Source organism: Falco rusticolus, chromosome 7 (genome assembly GCF_015220075.1).
Source record: "Falco rusticolus isolate bFalRus1 chromosome 7, bFalRus1.pri, whole genome shotgun sequence".
Lineage (NCBI taxonomy): Eukaryota > Metazoa > Chordata > Aves > Falconiformes > Falconidae > Falco > Falco rusticolus.
In genome coordinates, this window is record NC_051193.1 from 348,567 (window position 1) to 367,076 (window position 18,510).

Below are 18,510 nucleotides of genomic sequence, written 5' to 3' on the forward strand. Positions count from 1 at the left end.
TGCAGGACATCCTCCTCCAGCTTCTAAAGTATTTTAGTCTCTTGGCCCAAGGGGGTCCCAGCTGAGCCCCTCAGCTTCAGTACCAACTAAGCCTGTTGCCTTCACTGTGATTTCAAGGAGGACATTTCGTAGCTATTTTACTTGCTGGCAGGTAGCATTTCCTACCAGCAGTCCCACAACATGATTCTCTGGCCAGAGAGACCAGCAAAGCCAGCCAGAAACTGAGCCCTGACTTTCTCCCACCTGCCTGCTCTTGCAGAGAAGCAGGCTGGACCTGCAGGCTCAGAAGTCATTGTCCAGCTCTGACTGCTCTCAGCCACGTAGCCCTCTCCCCTGCAGTTTGCTCAGGGCTGGGGGCCCCCACGCACACACTTCAGCCAGGCTGAGGCTTTGCCCAGGAGCCAAGGTGCAGAGGCCAGGGTCAAACCAGCTGAGCAGAGACCCCAGGAGCAAGCACTGGGGCAGGAGAGAGAAGAGAGCCCAGTTCCTGGCATGCGGAGTGACTCACCTGAGCGTGAAGAGCAGCAGCCGCAGCAGCAGCTGCCGGGTATGTGAAGGCAGCATGGGGGATGGCAGGGGTTAGCTCCGTAGTGTACAGTGGGTAGGGAGCCCATGCTTCTGGGGATGCTGGAATAAGAGCCGCTCCAGTCAGGTCATCTAGAAGGGAGGAGACAAGGTGACAGCATCTCAGTAGCTGGCCCCAATGGCCCACTTCAGGGCCAGGCTCTGGCTTCCCAACCCCAAACTAAAGCTTTGCACTGCCATTTCAGTGAGGTATGAAGTTTAGCACCCTGCAGCATCTCTGCTGACAGCAGATCTTCTGGCCTCCCAGCCTTGCCAGGAGAGGCCAGGAACATGCTCCACCACTGCTCAGCACCCTGCACAGGCTTTGGGCAGGCTGACTCACACGTGCCACAGAGGGCTGGTGCTGCAGGACAGCAGGCCATGAGGCAGAGTTCTCAGCACCACGTTACAGCTGCCCAGCCAGCCTCAGCAGGGCTGCTCGCCCCACGACTCATACTCTCGGCTTCCCACCTAACAATGGTTTGAAGGACTTATTGTATCACTTGAACTACCAAAACCAACTCCGCTCTCCCAACACTTCCAGTGTTGGCCAGAAACCTTATCAGATGCCTGTTACTCTCCTGCAACCCTAACATGCTGGCCTTCCTGCACCAGGCATATTTCAGGCCAAAGCATACATGGGTATGGTTTCCTTCCCACCCTAGCAGCATTCCCAGGGTTGGACATCTCTCAGGTTGGGCCAGCCATGACCTCAAAGTCCCTCCCAGCATACTCACAGGGGTCCCGTGCAATGAAGTGTGCACCCAAGGCAGGGTGGATATTGGTGGGGTTTGGTGTGGCCATCAGCTTGCTCTTGGCCATCTTTGTGTTGGCTTTAGCAAACTCTAACCGCAAGGTCTGGGGGTTCTCTGGGTCAAAGCGGATGCCCTGTCACAGAAGAAAGCACAGGAATCTCTCAGAGGTGAGGTTTCCAGTTCAAGCACAGGATGTGTCTATTCATGGAGCAAAGCCCAACCAGGGAACCAAGGCCATCACCCTGCAGTCACATGCCCAGAATTTTGTCACCTCATGGCAACACGAGCTCCCACATGCTTGTATTTATGTTTAGCTGGCCTAGGACCACTGCTTCCAACATGAGGGACACTGTTCTGCTCCTTACATGCAGTTCACCAAGCAGCATAGCAGTGATGGCTACCAGCACTGGTCAGGAAATATCTGTCTGCTGGAGCTGGGATAACCCCATCAATATGAGGGCTCCTATATCTACTGCCAGCCTGGGCAGAGACCCTAGCACATGCCCCACTGCCCAGGGCAAGGTCTACAGCAGAGCAGAATCAGATCAGCATGTCTTGGTGCCTTGATCCCACTAACTTCTGCAGGCCCATGTGGGGTGGAGATAGTTTTGGGTATGCCTGCCACACTGACCATTCTCACATCTTTTTCTTGAGCTGGGGCAGTTTGGAAATGCTGTGAATGTGCTGAATAGCCTGTACCACACAGCTTTGGCCCTACTTCACAAACAGCAGCACAGGACTGCACCATCCTTCCCTTCTGAAGGACAGACCTCCTGGCTGCAGAGGTCCTGACAGGCCAGAGTCCAGGACAAGGACCTGCTCTGCTGAACTGCCATACACTTTTCTTCAGGGCATTTGATAAGCCAGGCTTTAACAAGGCTACTAGCACCAAGCAAGTCCTATGGCCACATGATGGGCCAGCTTTGCGGTGAGCCTGCTTCACTACCCACATACCCTGTGAGCTTGACCTAGAGCTTCAAAAAGCTCACGCTAACACAAGTAGTGCTCCACATGCCTTAGTAAAGAATTGCAGTGCGTCAGCCGGTACCCCCTGTGCCTCTGCATGCCTGGGAACCACCTATGCCCCCAACGCCTCTCTTCTCTGGGGAACCAGTCCCCCACAGACAAGACGACCTGCCTGCTTCAGGTACTCCAAGCCAAGCTCAAGTCAAGCAGTCAAGCCAAGATAAGCGCCCACCTGCAGACAGCAGGAGGAAAAGCTCCTTAAAGAGCAGCTCTGGCCACACATCACCACACAGAGGTAATCCATACTCATTTGAGCAAGGCAGGCGTGTGTCTCCATCTTCAGCTCCTCCCAGGGAGGAGAGGGAGCACTAAACAGATAAGAGATAGGATCCACAGCCTGGATCCTGTTGCCAGCAGCCAGCTGTTGAGTAAGGAGGTACATGCCAACTTGAGGAAAGAAGTAGCTGTTCTTTCCCATACCCTCAGAGGCCCTCAAGCAGTCTTCCAGCAGTCAGAAATTATACCTACACTAAGTGTGGGACAGTTTGCATCCATTTTCTTAGGCTGACGTCAGCCTTTAAACAGCTTTCCTACTTCCCTGGTGAGATGCTGCAGAAGCATTTAGCTTCCATACTCAAGGACACAGCTGAGACACCTTGATCCTTCCTGTGCGATGGACAAGCCAAGCACCACTCTAGCCCACTGCTCCAGGTCTAGCTACAGCAGGGCACATGGCCCCCAGCCCTCCCAGCACATCAGGTACTCACATTCAAGGCGTTCTTTGCTGCTTCAGCACCAGCCCGGCTGTCAAAGGTCACAAAGCCAACTGGCTAGAAGAAATAATGCTGATTTCAGTTTGGAAGCCTCTTCCAGCTCCTCAGACTACCCTGCCACCCCCTCTGCCCCAGACAGCTTACGGAAAGCAGAAGCAGAGGGCCTCAAACAGAGCTTGAAGGGTCTTGGGTCATCAGGCCAAGATTCCTGCTCTGTCTGCTCCCACCACAGCAAGACACTTTGGTATTCCTACATGTGGGGGACACTGCTCATCCTGGTAGTCCCCAGCAAGGGTACCTCTTGCCCACTAAGGGAACTACTGCCTTGATTAGGATGGCCTGGGGACAGTTTCTGGCAGCACAGTGTTTAAGATTGAAGCATCGGGTCTCACTGAGCCCATGTGGTCCTGGGCAGCAATAGAAGATACAGAGCCATTCAGCACATGCTGAGAGCTTGGGGCTGGCCAGGACAGTGGAGGTGAGCAGAACCCAGCTGTATACATGGCACTGAACACAGACAATACTTTACATAGCAAAACAGTATCTGTCCCTCCTCCCCTCCCAGCATGCCTGGTTTTCTAGCAAAAGCTGAAAATACCCAAGCTGGAAGAAGGAGATACCTGCTTTGAAGTTAGCTTGATCAGTGACCCTTCATAACCCTGCAGAAGGGAAGAAAGGCAAGTCAGTGTCAGGTTCCTGAAGGAGCCAAGCTACAAGAGAGACACAACATGACAGCTCTAGGAGCTCCTGTAGCACCAAACCCTTCAGAAGGCAGGGTCTGCAGCAGGAGTAGGTATGCTAACACTTTTCTTTCCCAACAAAGGAGGAGACAGATTACACTAAGGGCAGAGTGGCTACCTTAGCTAGTCCATTCTGGCCCTTTGGGAAGAAATCCCCTTTTCTAGCTCTTCACCAAGCTACTAAGATGAGGACCCTGCCTGGCTAGTGCCTAGAGAACAGAGAGCACCCTGTGCTAGGACAGTGCACACAAGAGAATCCCACTTTCCCCAAGGACAGCCTATGTGGCAATCCAGTGAAGGACGGACAGTTAGGGGATCAGGACACATCCATCCTCAGGGAAGGGCTGGCCCAGTTGGGCAGCAGGGCTTACCAAGCAGCCTTCACTGAACTCGGAGGCAGCATGATTTTAACAACAGGCGCCAGGGAAGGTTACCCAGCTGAGTACAAGCCAGGGGCTACCTACCATGCTGGTTTCATACCAGGTTCCCCAAGCTTTCACAGGAGGCCTACCTTCCTACTTCATCCTTGTTTCTGCTCTGACAGAGATCTTTGCTGCAAGGTTTGCCACACGACTGCATCTTTCCCACCAAAGACCATGTCTGAAGACCTTCTTACCTTGAACGGTCGGAAGAGTAGGTAGAGCTCTCTGGGCTTGATATCCACAGGAAGGCCACTGACAAACAGCGTACGTACCTAGGAGAGGGGTCAACGAGGTCTACTGAGAGGAGATGCTTAGTACCAAAGCAGGAGTACAGAGCACAGTTCGGAAGTTAGGTGCAATAAGAGTAGGACACCTTGCAGGCACTGACCCTTCCTACATTAAAGGAGCACTGCCCAGGATAACACAGCCAGACCTTTCCTCCCTGCCACAAAGGATTTAGACCTTTGTGAAAACTCAGTCTCTAGCAGAATAGTCTGGGTTGCTTAAGGCACAGACACCAGCCCTACAGCCTGACTGGACCTTGATGACTAAAACTTGAAAAGACTGCTAAAAGACCATACACTGCCAAAAATACCAAGTTTGACACATATCAAAGGTCCAGAGGAAACCAGTATAAACCCCAGTTGTCTGTCTAGCTTTTCCTACAGATAACACACTAGATCTCCTTTCTTTAGCCTATCCTGGCACTTCAGCCACTGATTCAAAGACAGCCTTCAATTTGAAAAAAATACCTCACACCTTTTGACTCCTGCAACAGCCCTAGATCATCATTGTTAGGATGATTTTTGGGTCCATCCTAGCTCCTTCACCCACACACATCAGACCATTCAGAAACTGCTCCCAAACAGCTCTTACAGTGTTAGTTCTGTTGTGCCCAGCCAAAAGCCAGCTGTGCTGCACCAAGGCCATGTAGGCTGCTCCTCTTCCCAAGCTACAGAAGTCATGTACCAAGTCCAAATTCACTCAGCATGTATAAGCAAAAATATGGTACCAGAGGAAGATTCCAATAGATAATCTGTTGAAATATCTCTAATAGTTCACGTGAAGTTGTGCTTACTAAGGCATAAACATTACAGCATATCAACTGAGCACCAAAGCAGGGAAGTTTCTCCTGTTTACAGGAGAAAGAACACGCCTCCTTGAGCTCCTGTGGCCAAGACAGTCCTGCCAGGGCAGAGACATACCCTTCATATCAACTCAAGGGGCAGCTTAAGCCCTCCAGGACAGACAGTGATCATAGAGTCTTGGGATCCTCTGCTCTCTGTGCATGCTGAGACTAAGGGCTACCACCACCCCATGAATACCCCAGCAGGCTGCTATCACCCCCCTTGGTGTGCAGAGCCCTTCTCTAGCCTGGCATCTCTCAAAGCTGCTGCAGAATGTGACCACTGAGCATCCTTTCCTCCAACACTGGCATGCTTCCCATCTCCTCCCCAGTTCCTCTGCATGGACAGCCCTACCATACACCCCAGCTTTTTCTTTGCCCTGTCAAGGGAAGCAGGATGCTATCTGGACCACTCCAGAAACACTTCCCCTGCCCAGGCTCAGTCTCACAGTCCCCCCACCTGGCTCAGCCCCTTATCTGATGCATCACTCCAGGGCCACCTCATGCCCAGACAGAGCTGGCAATGGCACTCTCTCAGCTTCCTGGCTGCCTTTAAGACTTTGGCGCTTGCGCTTCAGCATGAGCTACATGGAGCACCTGCAGTGCATTCCCAGAAGACACACGGCCATCTCTTGCAGGACTGTGCAGAGTGTGGTGGCACGTATCTGCCTCAGCCATGCGAGAGCACCATCCCTTTTCAATATTTCAGGATCTGAGTGTGCTCAGACCCCAGAATGGATGTTTCTTCCAAGCAGATAGAAATCTGCATCCCTGCAGAGTCTCTAAATGGTCCTGTGATGTGTTGCTAAGTAAGTCCTTACGACAGGCGTGACAGAATGGAAGATGCACAGTTGCTCAGGGAAAGGCAACTACTCTGAGCCCTTAAAACAGCCAGAACAGAGCAACACAGGTGCTAGGAAAGCTCTTTGTCAGAGGTCAAGAGCTCCTAATGCCAGCCCCACAAGTGGCTGCCAAGGACAGGAGCAAGAGACCTTCTCTCACAAGCTAAAAGCTTCCCTTGGCCTCCAGGTCCTGTCTGTCACCATACACAGCATTGGAAAGGGGATCCCAGCCAACCCACAGCACCTGCCAAGGGCTGGCATCACCCCAAGGAAAGCCTGGGCAACTCCAAATACCACCAACTAACATCTTGCAACAAGGTTTCCCCAAGGACCTCAAGATGGACCGAGGAAGGTCTCTGCTCAGAAGAGCTTGTCAGAAGCAATGAAACCAAGTGGTTGGTTTTCTGAGATCTCTGCAATTCAGCACATCCATAAGTGATCTAGAAAAAGGGGAAAGCAAGACTAAGTCATTCAGGGAAGGGAGGGCAAGGCTGGTGAGAGACCAGAGCAATACATTCAAGGGGCAGAGTGAGATCACTTCTGAGATCAGGTGTGAACATGGGATCAGCAACAATCAGAAAGCAAAGGTGATCAGGAGTCCAGCCTCCTCCCTCTGCTCCTAGAAAGAGGAAACCACTGATTAGGGCAAGAGGGTCTGGATGAGCATCTTCCAGTGTATTAACTGAATTGGGACTCTCCAGTCACCCCTTTGCAGGCTAAGTCCTGCAGGCTTTTAAAGGCCACCAGGACCACCCAGGGCTAATGAATCCAGGCTTCCAGCCCTTGCACTCAACATGCCAAGACAGGGCAGGCTTCTGCTTAAGTACATTTGCCCTGCTTTAACTCCCTGCCACCAAATCCCAGATCCATGTAGCTATCCAGCCTCCCCACAAAGCAGCTGGAAAAGCCACAGGACAAAAAAGAAAAATGTGTACATCTCTCTACATCTATCTCCACCCTGGGCTAGATCAGGAACTGCCTGGACCAAACTGGATGTTCAGCAGGAGCTTGAAGATACAGCAGAAAGATCTCCAGGAATGCTCACTCTTAGCCTCTGCTACCAACCACTCAAAATGTGATACCAGGTGAGAGCAATTCCATCTCACCCAGGACAACTGGTCTTAACCAGACACACATGCACAGAGAGAAGCAGGGCAGTGGGGTAAGGAGCAGCTCTTGCCTAAGACAGCCCAGCAGGGTCACACAGCTGGAGGCCCTGCAGAAAATGCTTTCCCTTCCCCATCCCTGCCCCCTTTGGGGATGTCCCCAGTCCAAATACCTGGCAGAGATGGAGGATGTGGGGACAGGGTGCACCTCTCCAGGGGCTGCATGGCCACCCAGAGGGACAGGGTGCTTTGCGGAACAGGAGAAGGACAGCCAACCTAAATTTCCCCTGATACAGTGCAGCTCTGCTAATTGCTTTAACGATCAGCTGTGCACAGTTATGGGCTGCTTGGATGGAGGTTGGAGCAGGCTCAGCCCCACTGGCACCCAGGCTGGTGGCTCACTATGTCATCTTCCCCCAGGTAAGGTGGGATGGGCTCACCACTCATGGTGACGGGACACCACAACATCCCATCACTGTGTCCTACCTGGGCGAACCCCCCCAACCTTCCTCTCCCTGCAGGTTTTCCCCAAAAAGCTTGTGGCCTTCTCCACCTGGATTGACAGGACCCGCTGGGCACACAACACCTGGGCCATGGATGCCATCATCATCATCACCACCATGGCAGACATGTGCCAGGAGGGACAAGACCATCTAAGCCATCTCAGAAAGGAAGGATCCCAGCATAGCCTCCCACTCAGAAGGGAGAGAGGGAGGGACAAGGACAAACCCATTCAGTGTTCAATTTGTCATGGCTTTAAAGCAGTCCTTACACAGCTGTGTCTCCCAGAAGGGACACACACCTAGCAAGCATAGCCAGGTACTTAGCACCAAGGCTTTAAAGAAGCCAAACAGCAACACTGCCTGTTACTGCCTGTTCCTACCACAGCCCCAGCACTGCCAGGAGGTCAGCATGGATTTTACAGCATCCACATCTCCTGGCCACATCTGCTTTTAAATAAGAGCTCTTGAAAGGGAGTCCCAAGCAGAGCCAGACACTGCCCTGCAGCCCAGAAGGGTCAAGCTATGTCAGAAACATAGGTGCAAAGGCACAAGTACCCACCTCCAGCGAGGCCGCTCTGGTAGGTCTCCAGCACTGAGCTTTTGTTAACAGACAGCTCTGAATCCTCCCAGAAGCCAGCAAGGCTGACCCTCCCTCCTGCCTGATCAGCCCTATTGCTGCATTACCTACAGCCCTGCTTATGCTCAGCTGTGGCCGCTGTAGCCCCCCAAAATTGGCCAGGTCCCAGGGCCATGCTCACAGCACCCAACACACACAAGCCTTTACCACCAGCTATTAGGAAACACCTGAGGCCAGCTACAGCAGAAGCATGCCCCAGTGCTTCATCCACACCATGGCACCAGACATCCCCATCTCCAGGAAGTCACTCCCAGCTAAATGCCATTTTTTCCTGGAGGCAAGCCATCTCCCACTCATTCACACCAGTATGTCCACCGAGCCTTTTTCCTATGCCACCAGCAGAAGGGAGCCCCACAGCACACTGCTGACGACAGGGACAAGCTCTGCCACAGCACCTCAAGTGCAGTGCCCACTCCAGGCAGCCACCCTGAGGTCCCAGCAGCTCAGACACACAGGCTACAGCTCTTCCCATGGGAAAGCATCCCAGCTGGGGGCCCCCAGCACCCAGGCCGAGCCACAGGGGGATGCAGAGCCCAGCCCTGGCCACAGCCATGCAGCCAGGGCCATTTGACACGAGGCTGCTGGAATGCAGCAAGCTGCTCCGGGAGCCAGGACTTATAAGGCACAGCAGCAAGAGGCAGGGAAGCGAGCTTGAAAACAGGGCTGCAGGGAGGGAAGCGCTCAGCTCCCCAGCCAATGCTTCAAAATGAGAGCACACCCTCACCTGGGACTGGGGCTGCAGGGTCCCTGCCCCAGCAATGCAGGGCAGGGGAAAGCTGGGACAGGGAGATGGCTGGTCTGTGCTAGGGACAGCTTAGGCAGAAAGCAGGGCAGCCCCACCACCACCGAGTGTGCCTCCCAAGGGGAAGGGGCTGGCCAACAGGCTCCTTCACCACTCCATGCCTCAGTTTCCCTGACACCTGTGGGGCTCAAGAGCAGGGAGGCTGCAAGAGCTGGCTGCCTGCTTGCAATTCCAGCACTGGCAGAGCTCCGATGTCCTCGCAGCACCGGCAGGTGGGGTAGCACTGAACCCCAGTGCAGGATCAGACCAGAAGCTGCTCTATCCAGGAAGCCCCAAGCACCCACAGGGCACCCCACACACACACCGGAAAGATGTTCCCCCATCCCCAGAGGGGAAAGAGGGTCTTGAACTTCCCCCAGCACTTGAAGCAAGGAGGGCTTCGGGCATTTCTCTCCAAAATCAGCCTTTTGCACAAAAGACACCCAAGGACCAACATCCTGCTTTCCAAAAAGGAGGAAGGCAAGCTGACCACAAGCAAACCTGAGTGTGAGAGTATTTTGTCCCCAAGGCTGGGGCATTTCACATGTGACACTGCTTATAGCTGGATCAGCCCCTCCCCAGCATTGCTCTTCCTTCATGTCAGGCAAAGGCACATCAATGGGGCTCAACCACCCCTGCGGTCAGGCTAGGAAGGCGTTCAAGCAGTGGGGGAAGCTGGGAGAGGCACCAGCCTCTGGCCGGCAGAGCAGGAAGCACATGGGAGCCGATAAGTCCAGGCACAACGGGACAGCACCCAAGAATAGTCCCCAGCCCCAGCAGAGGAAGCGCTGCTGGCATAGCCCTGCAGCGGAGACTCCCCCCGGCTCTCCACTACCGAGTTCCATCCCCTGCACCTCTGCAGGATCTCATGGAAGGGATGGCACCCAAGGGAGCTTGGGCCACAGCAGAGTTTCAAAGCTGTTGAAACATTTAGGGATGCCAGCCACACAACTCCCAAGAGATTACTGTGCCAACAGGGCAGTTGCCCAGCTCAGGGATATGGCCAGTTGAGCATCCTCAGGATGCTATCACAGCCTTCCACCTAGCCAAGGGGTCTCCTGAGCTAGAAGAGACATGCACAAGTATTACAGCCAACATGCTGCTGAAGGACACTCACATCCATGCTTGCACTACCCAGCCCACTGCAGTAAGCCTCTGGCTCCAGAGGCCCAGCAGCACATCTGCTGGGTGTTCTGATGTTCAGGGACCTACAGACACATCTCACCATCAGCTAGAGCCACAGACCTTACCCACGGAGACAGCTATCGCACCAGGTAAGCCTGCTGCAGACCAGCTCCTCCTGCCCATGCCCAGGCATTTGTTATCCTGGCAGGAGGCACAGAGGTAAGAAGCATTCCTGCCAGCCTCTGCCCTGAGAAGACATTGGTCTGGATGCAGGACTCTCACAAGGTACAGTCTCATCTCAGGTAGAGTAAATCTCTCTGCTTCACCTCACTGCAAGGCAATTCCTGGGCACTTTTCAGTCCTCTGCCTCCTCTGTCCACAGAGCCAGGACACACCCAGAGAGGCACACTGATTATCCTCAAATCAACCCGATGCAGGGCAGCATGCTAACAGCCATGCCACAGCCCCGTGGAGCATGCCTCGCATCTCCATGGCCCAACAGCAAGCAAGTTGTCCACAAAACCCAAGTGATGGCAAGATGAAAGTTTGCAACAGCTCTCCACTGTTGACAGCGGTTATTGGAGTGTCACCCCAGTCACAGGGAGACCTTTGGGGACACCAATAGGATGACAAGTACCCACAGGACTATGTCACCATTGCATTAGTCCAGCTCTTGGCAAGACAGGGCCACTAGGCAGTGGGCAGGAGCTGTGCTACCCAAAGAGGGACCAGACATTCCGACCCTAGGCAGCATCATGCCCTGATCTCCCTCTGCACCACAGGGCACTCCCCCCACAGGACCACAGGTAGGTACCCAGCCCACACAATATAGAGGGCAAGGCAGAGAGAGGTAAGGCCACCAGCCCAGGAGAGCCTGGGGAGCAGCACACAGTAAGAATGGATATGACACAGCCCAAGATTTATGACCAGCTTCTAGTGGGGACCGTGCCCCAGCTAGCTCCCCACTGGCATCCTACTGCAGGCAGGGAAACCACAGGAGGCAAGGTTTCCCTCCCTCCTCTGGTATCTCCCAGGAGCTGGGTGCCCTCTCCAAGTCTGTAGCTTGCTCTGCACTTCAAGCCACTGCTATAGGTGACCCCAGAGAGTCACATGTGCAGACAGACACCAGCCTCCTGCCCTCGAAAGCAGGTAGGAGGGACACACATCCCCAGGCCAGCAGCTTCTGACACACAGCCACGTACTGAGACCCGACCCTGCACTAATGCAAGAACCCACCCCACATCCCTTGCGGCACAGGAGGCAATGCACCCCCCAGAGCAGGAGGTACAATGTTTCCATAGCCTCTTCTGGGCTACACAGCAGGGCTGGAGGTCCTCCACATAGGTAAGACTGCCCTACTAGGTCCTTGGGTTTCCAGCAACCACAGTCTGCGGCCAGGTAGGTTTGGGCTCAGTGATCAAGGAGAGAAATTTGCAAGGTCAGCACACACAGTCCCATGCAACTGTCCTCCAGAGAAACCCACTGCAGCAGCCACTGGGCTGGCTGGAGGCAGGATCTCATAGCTATGCTCTGCCATCCCGCCCTACCACTGGATAACAATTGTCCAGCTGGGCTTGAGACTGTTCCTTCCCATAGGGCACACAGCCACAGGTCAACATCTTGTCCCTGTCCACAGATCTAGGTGCAGGAGATAATGTTCACCAGACAGATGTACAGAGCAAGTGTCAGCACTATCCCTCTTCTCATCTCCAAGCAAGAGCCAGCAGGTGAGCCCTGGGGCCAAAGAAAGCCTCACCACCCCCAACACATCAAGGAGAGCCTAGACCTTGTGTAAGCTTCTAGCTCCACATTCACCTGCTGTCCAGCCATCATCCAAAGCGTCTCAACGGCCCTCTTTGTTGGGGCTGAGCTGAGGAGGACAGCAGGCTCTGGGACAGGCAGCCTCTCAACCACACCATGACCCTACAGTGCAGCGGTCAGTGTCCTCACCAAGCCAGCAGCATCCACTGCTACTGCAGCAATGGCAGGGTCTCCTGGCAGACATCTCCTCACAGTGCTGGTACCACTGCCTGACCCAGCATCCCTCCTCAGACACTGGGCTGGCTCAGAACCACAGCTACGCAGACAACCTCAGTATGGCCCAGGTTCAGCAGCTCCAGTGCTGGAGCTGCATTCCACTGCCCTGCTCCCTCACCAGGTCCAGCTCTGCAGCTCCAGGCATGCGGGAGGAATTCAGTTTCAGCCATCCCACGTGGCACACAGGTCTTTTAAAGCACAAATTAATTCTTCCACTTACAGCCTCTACCACATGAGCCATCCTCGTGTAATGGTGGCTGCTGCTGCAGAAGGTACTTCCCCACTCCAGGGGTGGCCTGTGATGTACAGACATCCCCAAGAACACACTTCTGAGATTGCTGGTCTCCAGCCCCAGGGAGGCTACTGGCTCTCAGTTAGCACCTGGTACTCCTGAAGGGAAAGTGCTGAGCAGGGTAGGCGAGGTGCTGACCACCTCACTTCCACACTCACACCCTGGTGAGGCTTCAAGCAGAAGCTTTTACTTCAGGCACTCTGAGGTCCAGGACAGGCAGAAGCATTGCTCTGTGATCCAAGTAGCAAAGTCTTCATGACTTCACATGGCAAAGACCAGCAGGCCCAAAGGTTCTTTTGGCTCCAAAAGCCTTCCATACCAGTTTGAGTCACACCTGACTTCCCACAGCACCAGTTCCCCTAGTAGAAGCACAAGGAAGGACAACAAAGCCTGAACCACTCTTAGTCACCTTCCAGACCTCTCCAAGGGCATCCTTCCTACTTTGGTGAGGGGAAAGCAGAGTCACTTGCTAGCAAGGGAGCCTTTGGGTTTGGTCCTTCATAACAACTTCTGCAGGCACCACCAGAAACCCCTTCATTTTTGAGGGAAAGCTCTGCTCAGCAACTCCTCAGATCAGCCAGGGAGGAAGACTAATTTCTGAAGCTGGGTCTCATTTACTAGACCAGCTACAAAGCCAGGTAGCAAGAGGAAGAACAGTTACTCCGTCACGGGGACTAGTTGGGATACTGATGCTCAAAGCAACTTAGACTCATGTCTAAAACTTAGATTTGAAAGAGAAAGACAGGAGAAGGAAGCTCCTTTACCAGGTACTTACAAAGGCACAAGGATGTGAAGAGATAAGAGGGAGATTCCCATGTCTCTCCCCCAGTAACAGCAACTCATCAACAGACCAAGAAGAGGTCTGGGAACACACTGGTTCCCAGAACCTCTGTGTTCACGGTGACTTCAGGGTATTCGCTCAGCCAACAATCTGTCACTAACAAAGCTGAATCTAACATTAAGGGGACTTTCATGATGCATGAAAACAGCTCTCAAGCACCATCATGCTTCAGCCAGACCACATACAAAAGGATTAGTAAGTGGTGACCATACCTACTACACCCTCAAGTTCTTTGTAGCAAAGAGCAGCATCATAGTCATTTGACTTCAGAAATTATATTAACCTTATTCGTTTCAAGTCAGAGAGCTAGAATCCATGCATGCAAGAGCTATCTAGGTCCACTCAAGCAGAGATTACAGAAATCAAGAGATGCCTGGCACCAGTCCATGAAGTGCTACAGACATCCAGCACGTAACACAGGCTGCTCACCAGTGGCATTCCTGGGTGGTTCTGGCAGCCTCAGCTTGCAACAGCTAAGCAAGGCCAGGGATGAACTACTTGCTGCTGAGGAGGAGGTCTGGAAGCCGAGAACCTTCTGCCTCCCCTAGTGTCATTGCCTCGCTGTAATGGGCAACACCTGCAGCCTTGCCATGGCTCAGCACAGAAGATGATCCTCTCCTAGCAGAGCTGAGCCAGGTAGTTTCTCCTGGACCTCATCTGGGCTCTGCCCACCCAGCACAACCTCACATTTAATGCTCTCCATGTTCAGCAGTCCACAATGTCCAAGCTCTACCACAGCAGCGGCAGACACCATCACGGAGCTGCAAGCAGGCTCTCGAGACTGACCAAGAGGACACAGGGGATAACCGCTGACTTCAGCCACCTGCTTTAGGCATCAGACAGCCAGCTCCAGAACCACCCCACTGCCCACAGACCTACAGCTTCCCAGTGACCTTCTGGGAGAGCAAGGATGAACATGCAGTGTAGAAGCAACACTTCTGCATCAGTCACCCAAGACAGCAAGGCAAACCCTGGGGCTCCTTATTGCAACACGGCCACAAGCACACCCACACTACCCACGGCAAGCCCCCAAGCTGGTCCGGCTGCTGGAGCAAGCTGCCTGCGGCAGGGGCGTGCATCACCTCAGCAGCTGCCCCAGGCAGGGGCATGCACCACCTCAGCAGCCGCCTGTCTCACACGGCCCCTCGGCAGCACTGGGACGCACACCATCACGTCACGCAGATCGGCGGCTGCCTGCAAAACTAAACAGAAGATAGCTGCAAGTGGGGAGGGACCAAGTTTGGGGAGGTGTCTGGTGAGGAACAGCAGGGACTGACATTAGGCCCTGTTTGTTTAACATTCCCGTTAACGGCCTCGAGAGGAGCAAGAGGCATTCCTGTCCTCCGCATGTCACCGGGCAGGAAGTGGCTGCGAGATCCAGGGGCTCACAGATAAGATAAAGGGAAAAGCTGAATTTGGGAGCTTCATCCCACCATTCTGGGGCACACAGCACCCTTCTGCAAACACTTGGGGGGGCAGCAAAGGAGACTCCCAGCAGAGGTGGGAGGGGGGGAGCAGGAACGGAGGAGTGTCTGCAGCACCAGGATCTGGCAGCATTATCCACACAGTGTGGAAAAATATTCCAGCACACCCTCCTGCATACGCTGGGACTGACTGATTCCACTTTGCACTAAACATATTTATTACATATCAAGGGGAGCTCTGGGCAAGAATTTGGGTGGGATGAGGGATTAAGCCCCACAGATCATGCTGGGACCCTGAACACAAGGTCACTCCTTGTGTCACCATTAGCTTCATCTGCTGTGAGGAGCAGCTTCTGGTCAGCCAGGAAGACATAAGGAAAGACAAGCGTTCAGAGGGCTCCTATAGGCTGAGAGCGGCCACCACAGAGCCCAACCAGTAGCTCATCACCCACAGAGTTATTTGTAATGCACCCTGGCAGAGGGGGCTTTCCAACAGCAGCCCCACCAGGGACAGGGACACCATCCCCCAGTCCCAGCCCACCACCTCCCAGGCATCCTCAGCCACCTCCAGGGTAATCAGTCCTTTGCTGCACCACCAGGTGCAGGGTGACAAATGCACCCAGAGAGGCTTCAGACCTTCTGGCAGGGTGGACTGGACTGTGCCCCTCCACACACACACTCAGAGGTGGCACGATGGAGAGCAGGGGCCACTTCTGCTCAACCCCTTCCCCATCCCCCAGGGATGCAATCTTTAATTCCATTTTTCAGCCACCAAGCATCATCACTCCAGGGCAGCCCAGCCTCCCCAAAGGGCTAGGATTTCCAGGCTCCCAAAATGCAATAGCTTCCAGCACCCACTTCACCAAACCACCACCTGGCCGTAGGGAATGAGCTGGCTCTGCCCCAGCACCAAGACCTCACCCAGCCACCACCCATGAGGCACCAGCCCAGCCAGAGCAACGCCACTGGGATGCACCAAGCAGCATCAACCTCAGGAAGCTTTGCAGGCCAGTGAATAATTGGATCAAGGAGACTCATTGAGTCTTCTGCACATGCGTGCACAGCCCATGAAACCCCCTGGTACCGAGCCTCCCCGCACCAGAGAGGCTTCCCAGGGCCCCAGGTGTTCTGTCTCTCTACCCACCCACACCAGTGCCACCCATGTCACCAGCAGCATCACATGCACATCCCGTCACATCGCCCAAGCCCTGCTCCATGCAGGGGAGAGAAACACTACAGACAGCGCCTGCCAATCCATTCCACCCCATTACCCGGGTCCCCCCATGCCAGGGTTGAAGACCAGCAGGTGTGACAGCCCCAAGACAGCTGGTGCATGGGGACCCTCCAGCTCCGGTGGGTGGTGGAGCAAGCCAGGCGCCATGTTGCGGCGGCACGAGTGCACGGCGCACTGGAGGAGAGCAAGGGGAGGGGACAGAGCATCTCCCCGGTCCCGAGGGCCAGGCGCGGAGGACTGCAGCAAAATGCTACTGAGGCCAGGCGTTTTCCAGTGCCCTCTCCAAGATGGAGAGCAGCCTGCAGCCCACCGCACCAATGCCTGCTCAAGGGGTGCAACAAGAGAGGCACTGCACCAGCAGCAATGCTAGCTCCCAGTCAGCAGCTCCAACAGATGGAGAGCAAATATGCAGGGTTGGAAGCTCAGCTTCTGCACGTGGCTACGGACAAGCAACCCTTGCAGCCCTTCCAGCACAGGGTCCAGCAGCACCCAGGCTCTGGCTTGCAACGGCCATCCAGACGAAGGGGGCTGCTGGCAGGGTGGCTCGCAGCCCTCCAGCCCCAGCCAGGCTGCCAGCACATGGGGAACCGGGGCAAGGTCTCCACCACCGCGGTCCAAGCACATCCCCAGCAGCCCACACGGGCAGAGCGCTGCCTGGAGGCAGGAGCCTGGTGCCCTCCAGCCCCAGGGGCCTGGGGAGGCACACCGTGCCCCCGGGCACTGGCTAGGCAGAAGGGAGCGGGGACCTGCCAGTCCCCTGCCCTGCAGGGACCCTGGGCTGACGTCGGGGACCCCCAGTCGGGGCTCGCCCTACCTGACCCCCAGCCCCTACCCACTCTCCGGGACGGCCCGGCCCCGACACCTCCGTACCCCGGCTGCCAGGGCCCGGTCCCAGCTCCCCAGCACCTCGCCTCCGGTTCCCTGACGACCCCGGGGATCCAGCTCCGGGTCCTCGGCTCCCCGACCACGGCGCTGCTCTCCGGCCCCGGTGCTGCATCCCCGACGCCCCATCCCCGGTTCCCCACCGCCCCGGTACCGCATCCCGAGCTCCCCGCGGCCCCATCCCCGATTTCCCACCGCCGCGCTCCATCCCCGGTTCCCCGAAGCCCCGGTACCCCAACCGCGTCCCTGGCGCCTACCTCCTCCTCGACGTTGCCGCTGCCGTTGGTGTGCTCGGTGTCCTTGTTGAGGTTGCTCATGGTGGGGTGGGGTGGTGGGGTGCCGGGGCAGAGGGGCGGGAGTGGTACCGGCTGCTCTGGAGCTCCGCGGGGCCGGTGCGGGGGCGGTGCGGGGCGGTGCTGCCCTCCCGGCTCACATGCGGCGTCCCGGGACCGCGCCGCTGTTAATGGCCGGGCCGGGCCGGGCGGAGCGGGGCCGAGCGGAGCGCAACGAGCCGCAGCTGCGGGGCCGACGCGCCCCAGCCCCCCGCCGCCGCTCCGGTGCCGCCGCCGCCGCCGCGCACCGAGCAGCGGGGCCGGGACCCGCCCGCCGCCGCCCCGCCCGCCCGGGGCCGCCCCCGGGCCGCCCGCCGCCAATCCCGGCCTGGCCCGCCTCCCCGGGGGGTGCGGGGCTTTTTTTTTTTTTTGTTGGGCTCGAGTTATTTTAATTATTTAACCCCCCTCCTTTCCACGAAAAACTTTCTCAACTTTGATGAACTTTCGGGCTTTGACTTTCTTAAAGGGCCCGCCGGTCTCTCCGCCGCGGCGGCACGGGGCTGCCCCCCCGGGTGTCCCCGGGGCAGGGGGATGTGGCCGAGCCCCGCGGGGGTCCGCGTGGGGGACCGCAGCCCCACGGCCCTGGGCCGGCAACCCCGTAACCGCCTGATGGGGAACAGCGGCCCCGGGGGCTCAGGACAGCGGCCCCGCATCCCCCGGGACAGCGGCCTCAGGGGCTCAGGACAGCGGCCCCCCGGCCCCAGTGACAGCCGGGAGGTGCCAGGGGCACAGCCCTGCTTGTCGGGCCTGGGAGGAGGCACAGGGCTGGGCACGTCCATCTGTCCATCTTCTGCCTGCGCTGCTGCCGAACCGGCCTCATCCCAACGAGGCAGGCGGGGAGGCTGGCACGGGCTGGGGCCAGGCCCTGGCAGGGCTCCCGGCCCTGCTGCGGGCCCCCCACCGTGCCCGGGGAGCAGCCTGACCCCTTCCCATCTCCGCTATGACAGTTGGAGAGGGCGAAGAGGGTCCCGCCTTCTTCCAGGCCTTCATGCAAAAGGGCAGCCCGCAGCTGGGGACATAACGGGAGCAGAAAATGGGGCATGTGGCTCAATCCTGCATGTCGCGCCCCACAGCTCGGTCCCTGTGCGAGACAAACCCCAAGGGTTCGGGGTTAACCTGCCAAGTAGG

At 56.2% G+C, this 18,510-nt stretch overlaps 1 protein-coding gene across 3 annotated transcripts in view; it reads right to left on the bottom strand.

Moving 5' to 3' along the window:
- RBPMS2 (RNA binding protein, mRNA processing factor 2) overlaps positions 1 to 17,635 on the bottom strand; it is a 29,043-nt gene extending 11,408 nt beyond the window's left edge. For 2 of the 3 annotated variants that reach the window (XR_005105423.1, XM_037395384.1), the window contains exons 1-6: positions 17,308 to 17,635; positions 4,415 to 4,492; positions 3,679 to 3,717; positions 3,053 to 3,115; positions 1,302 to 1,452; positions 509 to 657 (exon numbers count right to left, since the gene is read on the bottom strand). Coding sequence is in view for 2 of the 3 variants with exons in the window: in XM_037395384.1 (XP_037251281.1) it covers positions 509 to 657; positions 1,302 to 1,452; positions 3,053 to 3,115; positions 3,679 to 3,717; positions 4,415 to 4,492; positions 17,308 to 17,367 (540 nt within the window). In the remaining variant the exon portion in view is untranslated. The remainder of the gene's footprint in view (positions 1 to 508; positions 658 to 1,301; positions 1,453 to 3,052; positions 3,116 to 3,678; positions 3,718 to 4,414; positions 4,493 to 17,307) is intronic. The other variant, XM_037395383.1, reaches the window with a different exon arrangement.
- Positions 17,636 to 18,510: the final 875 nt, after the last annotated feature.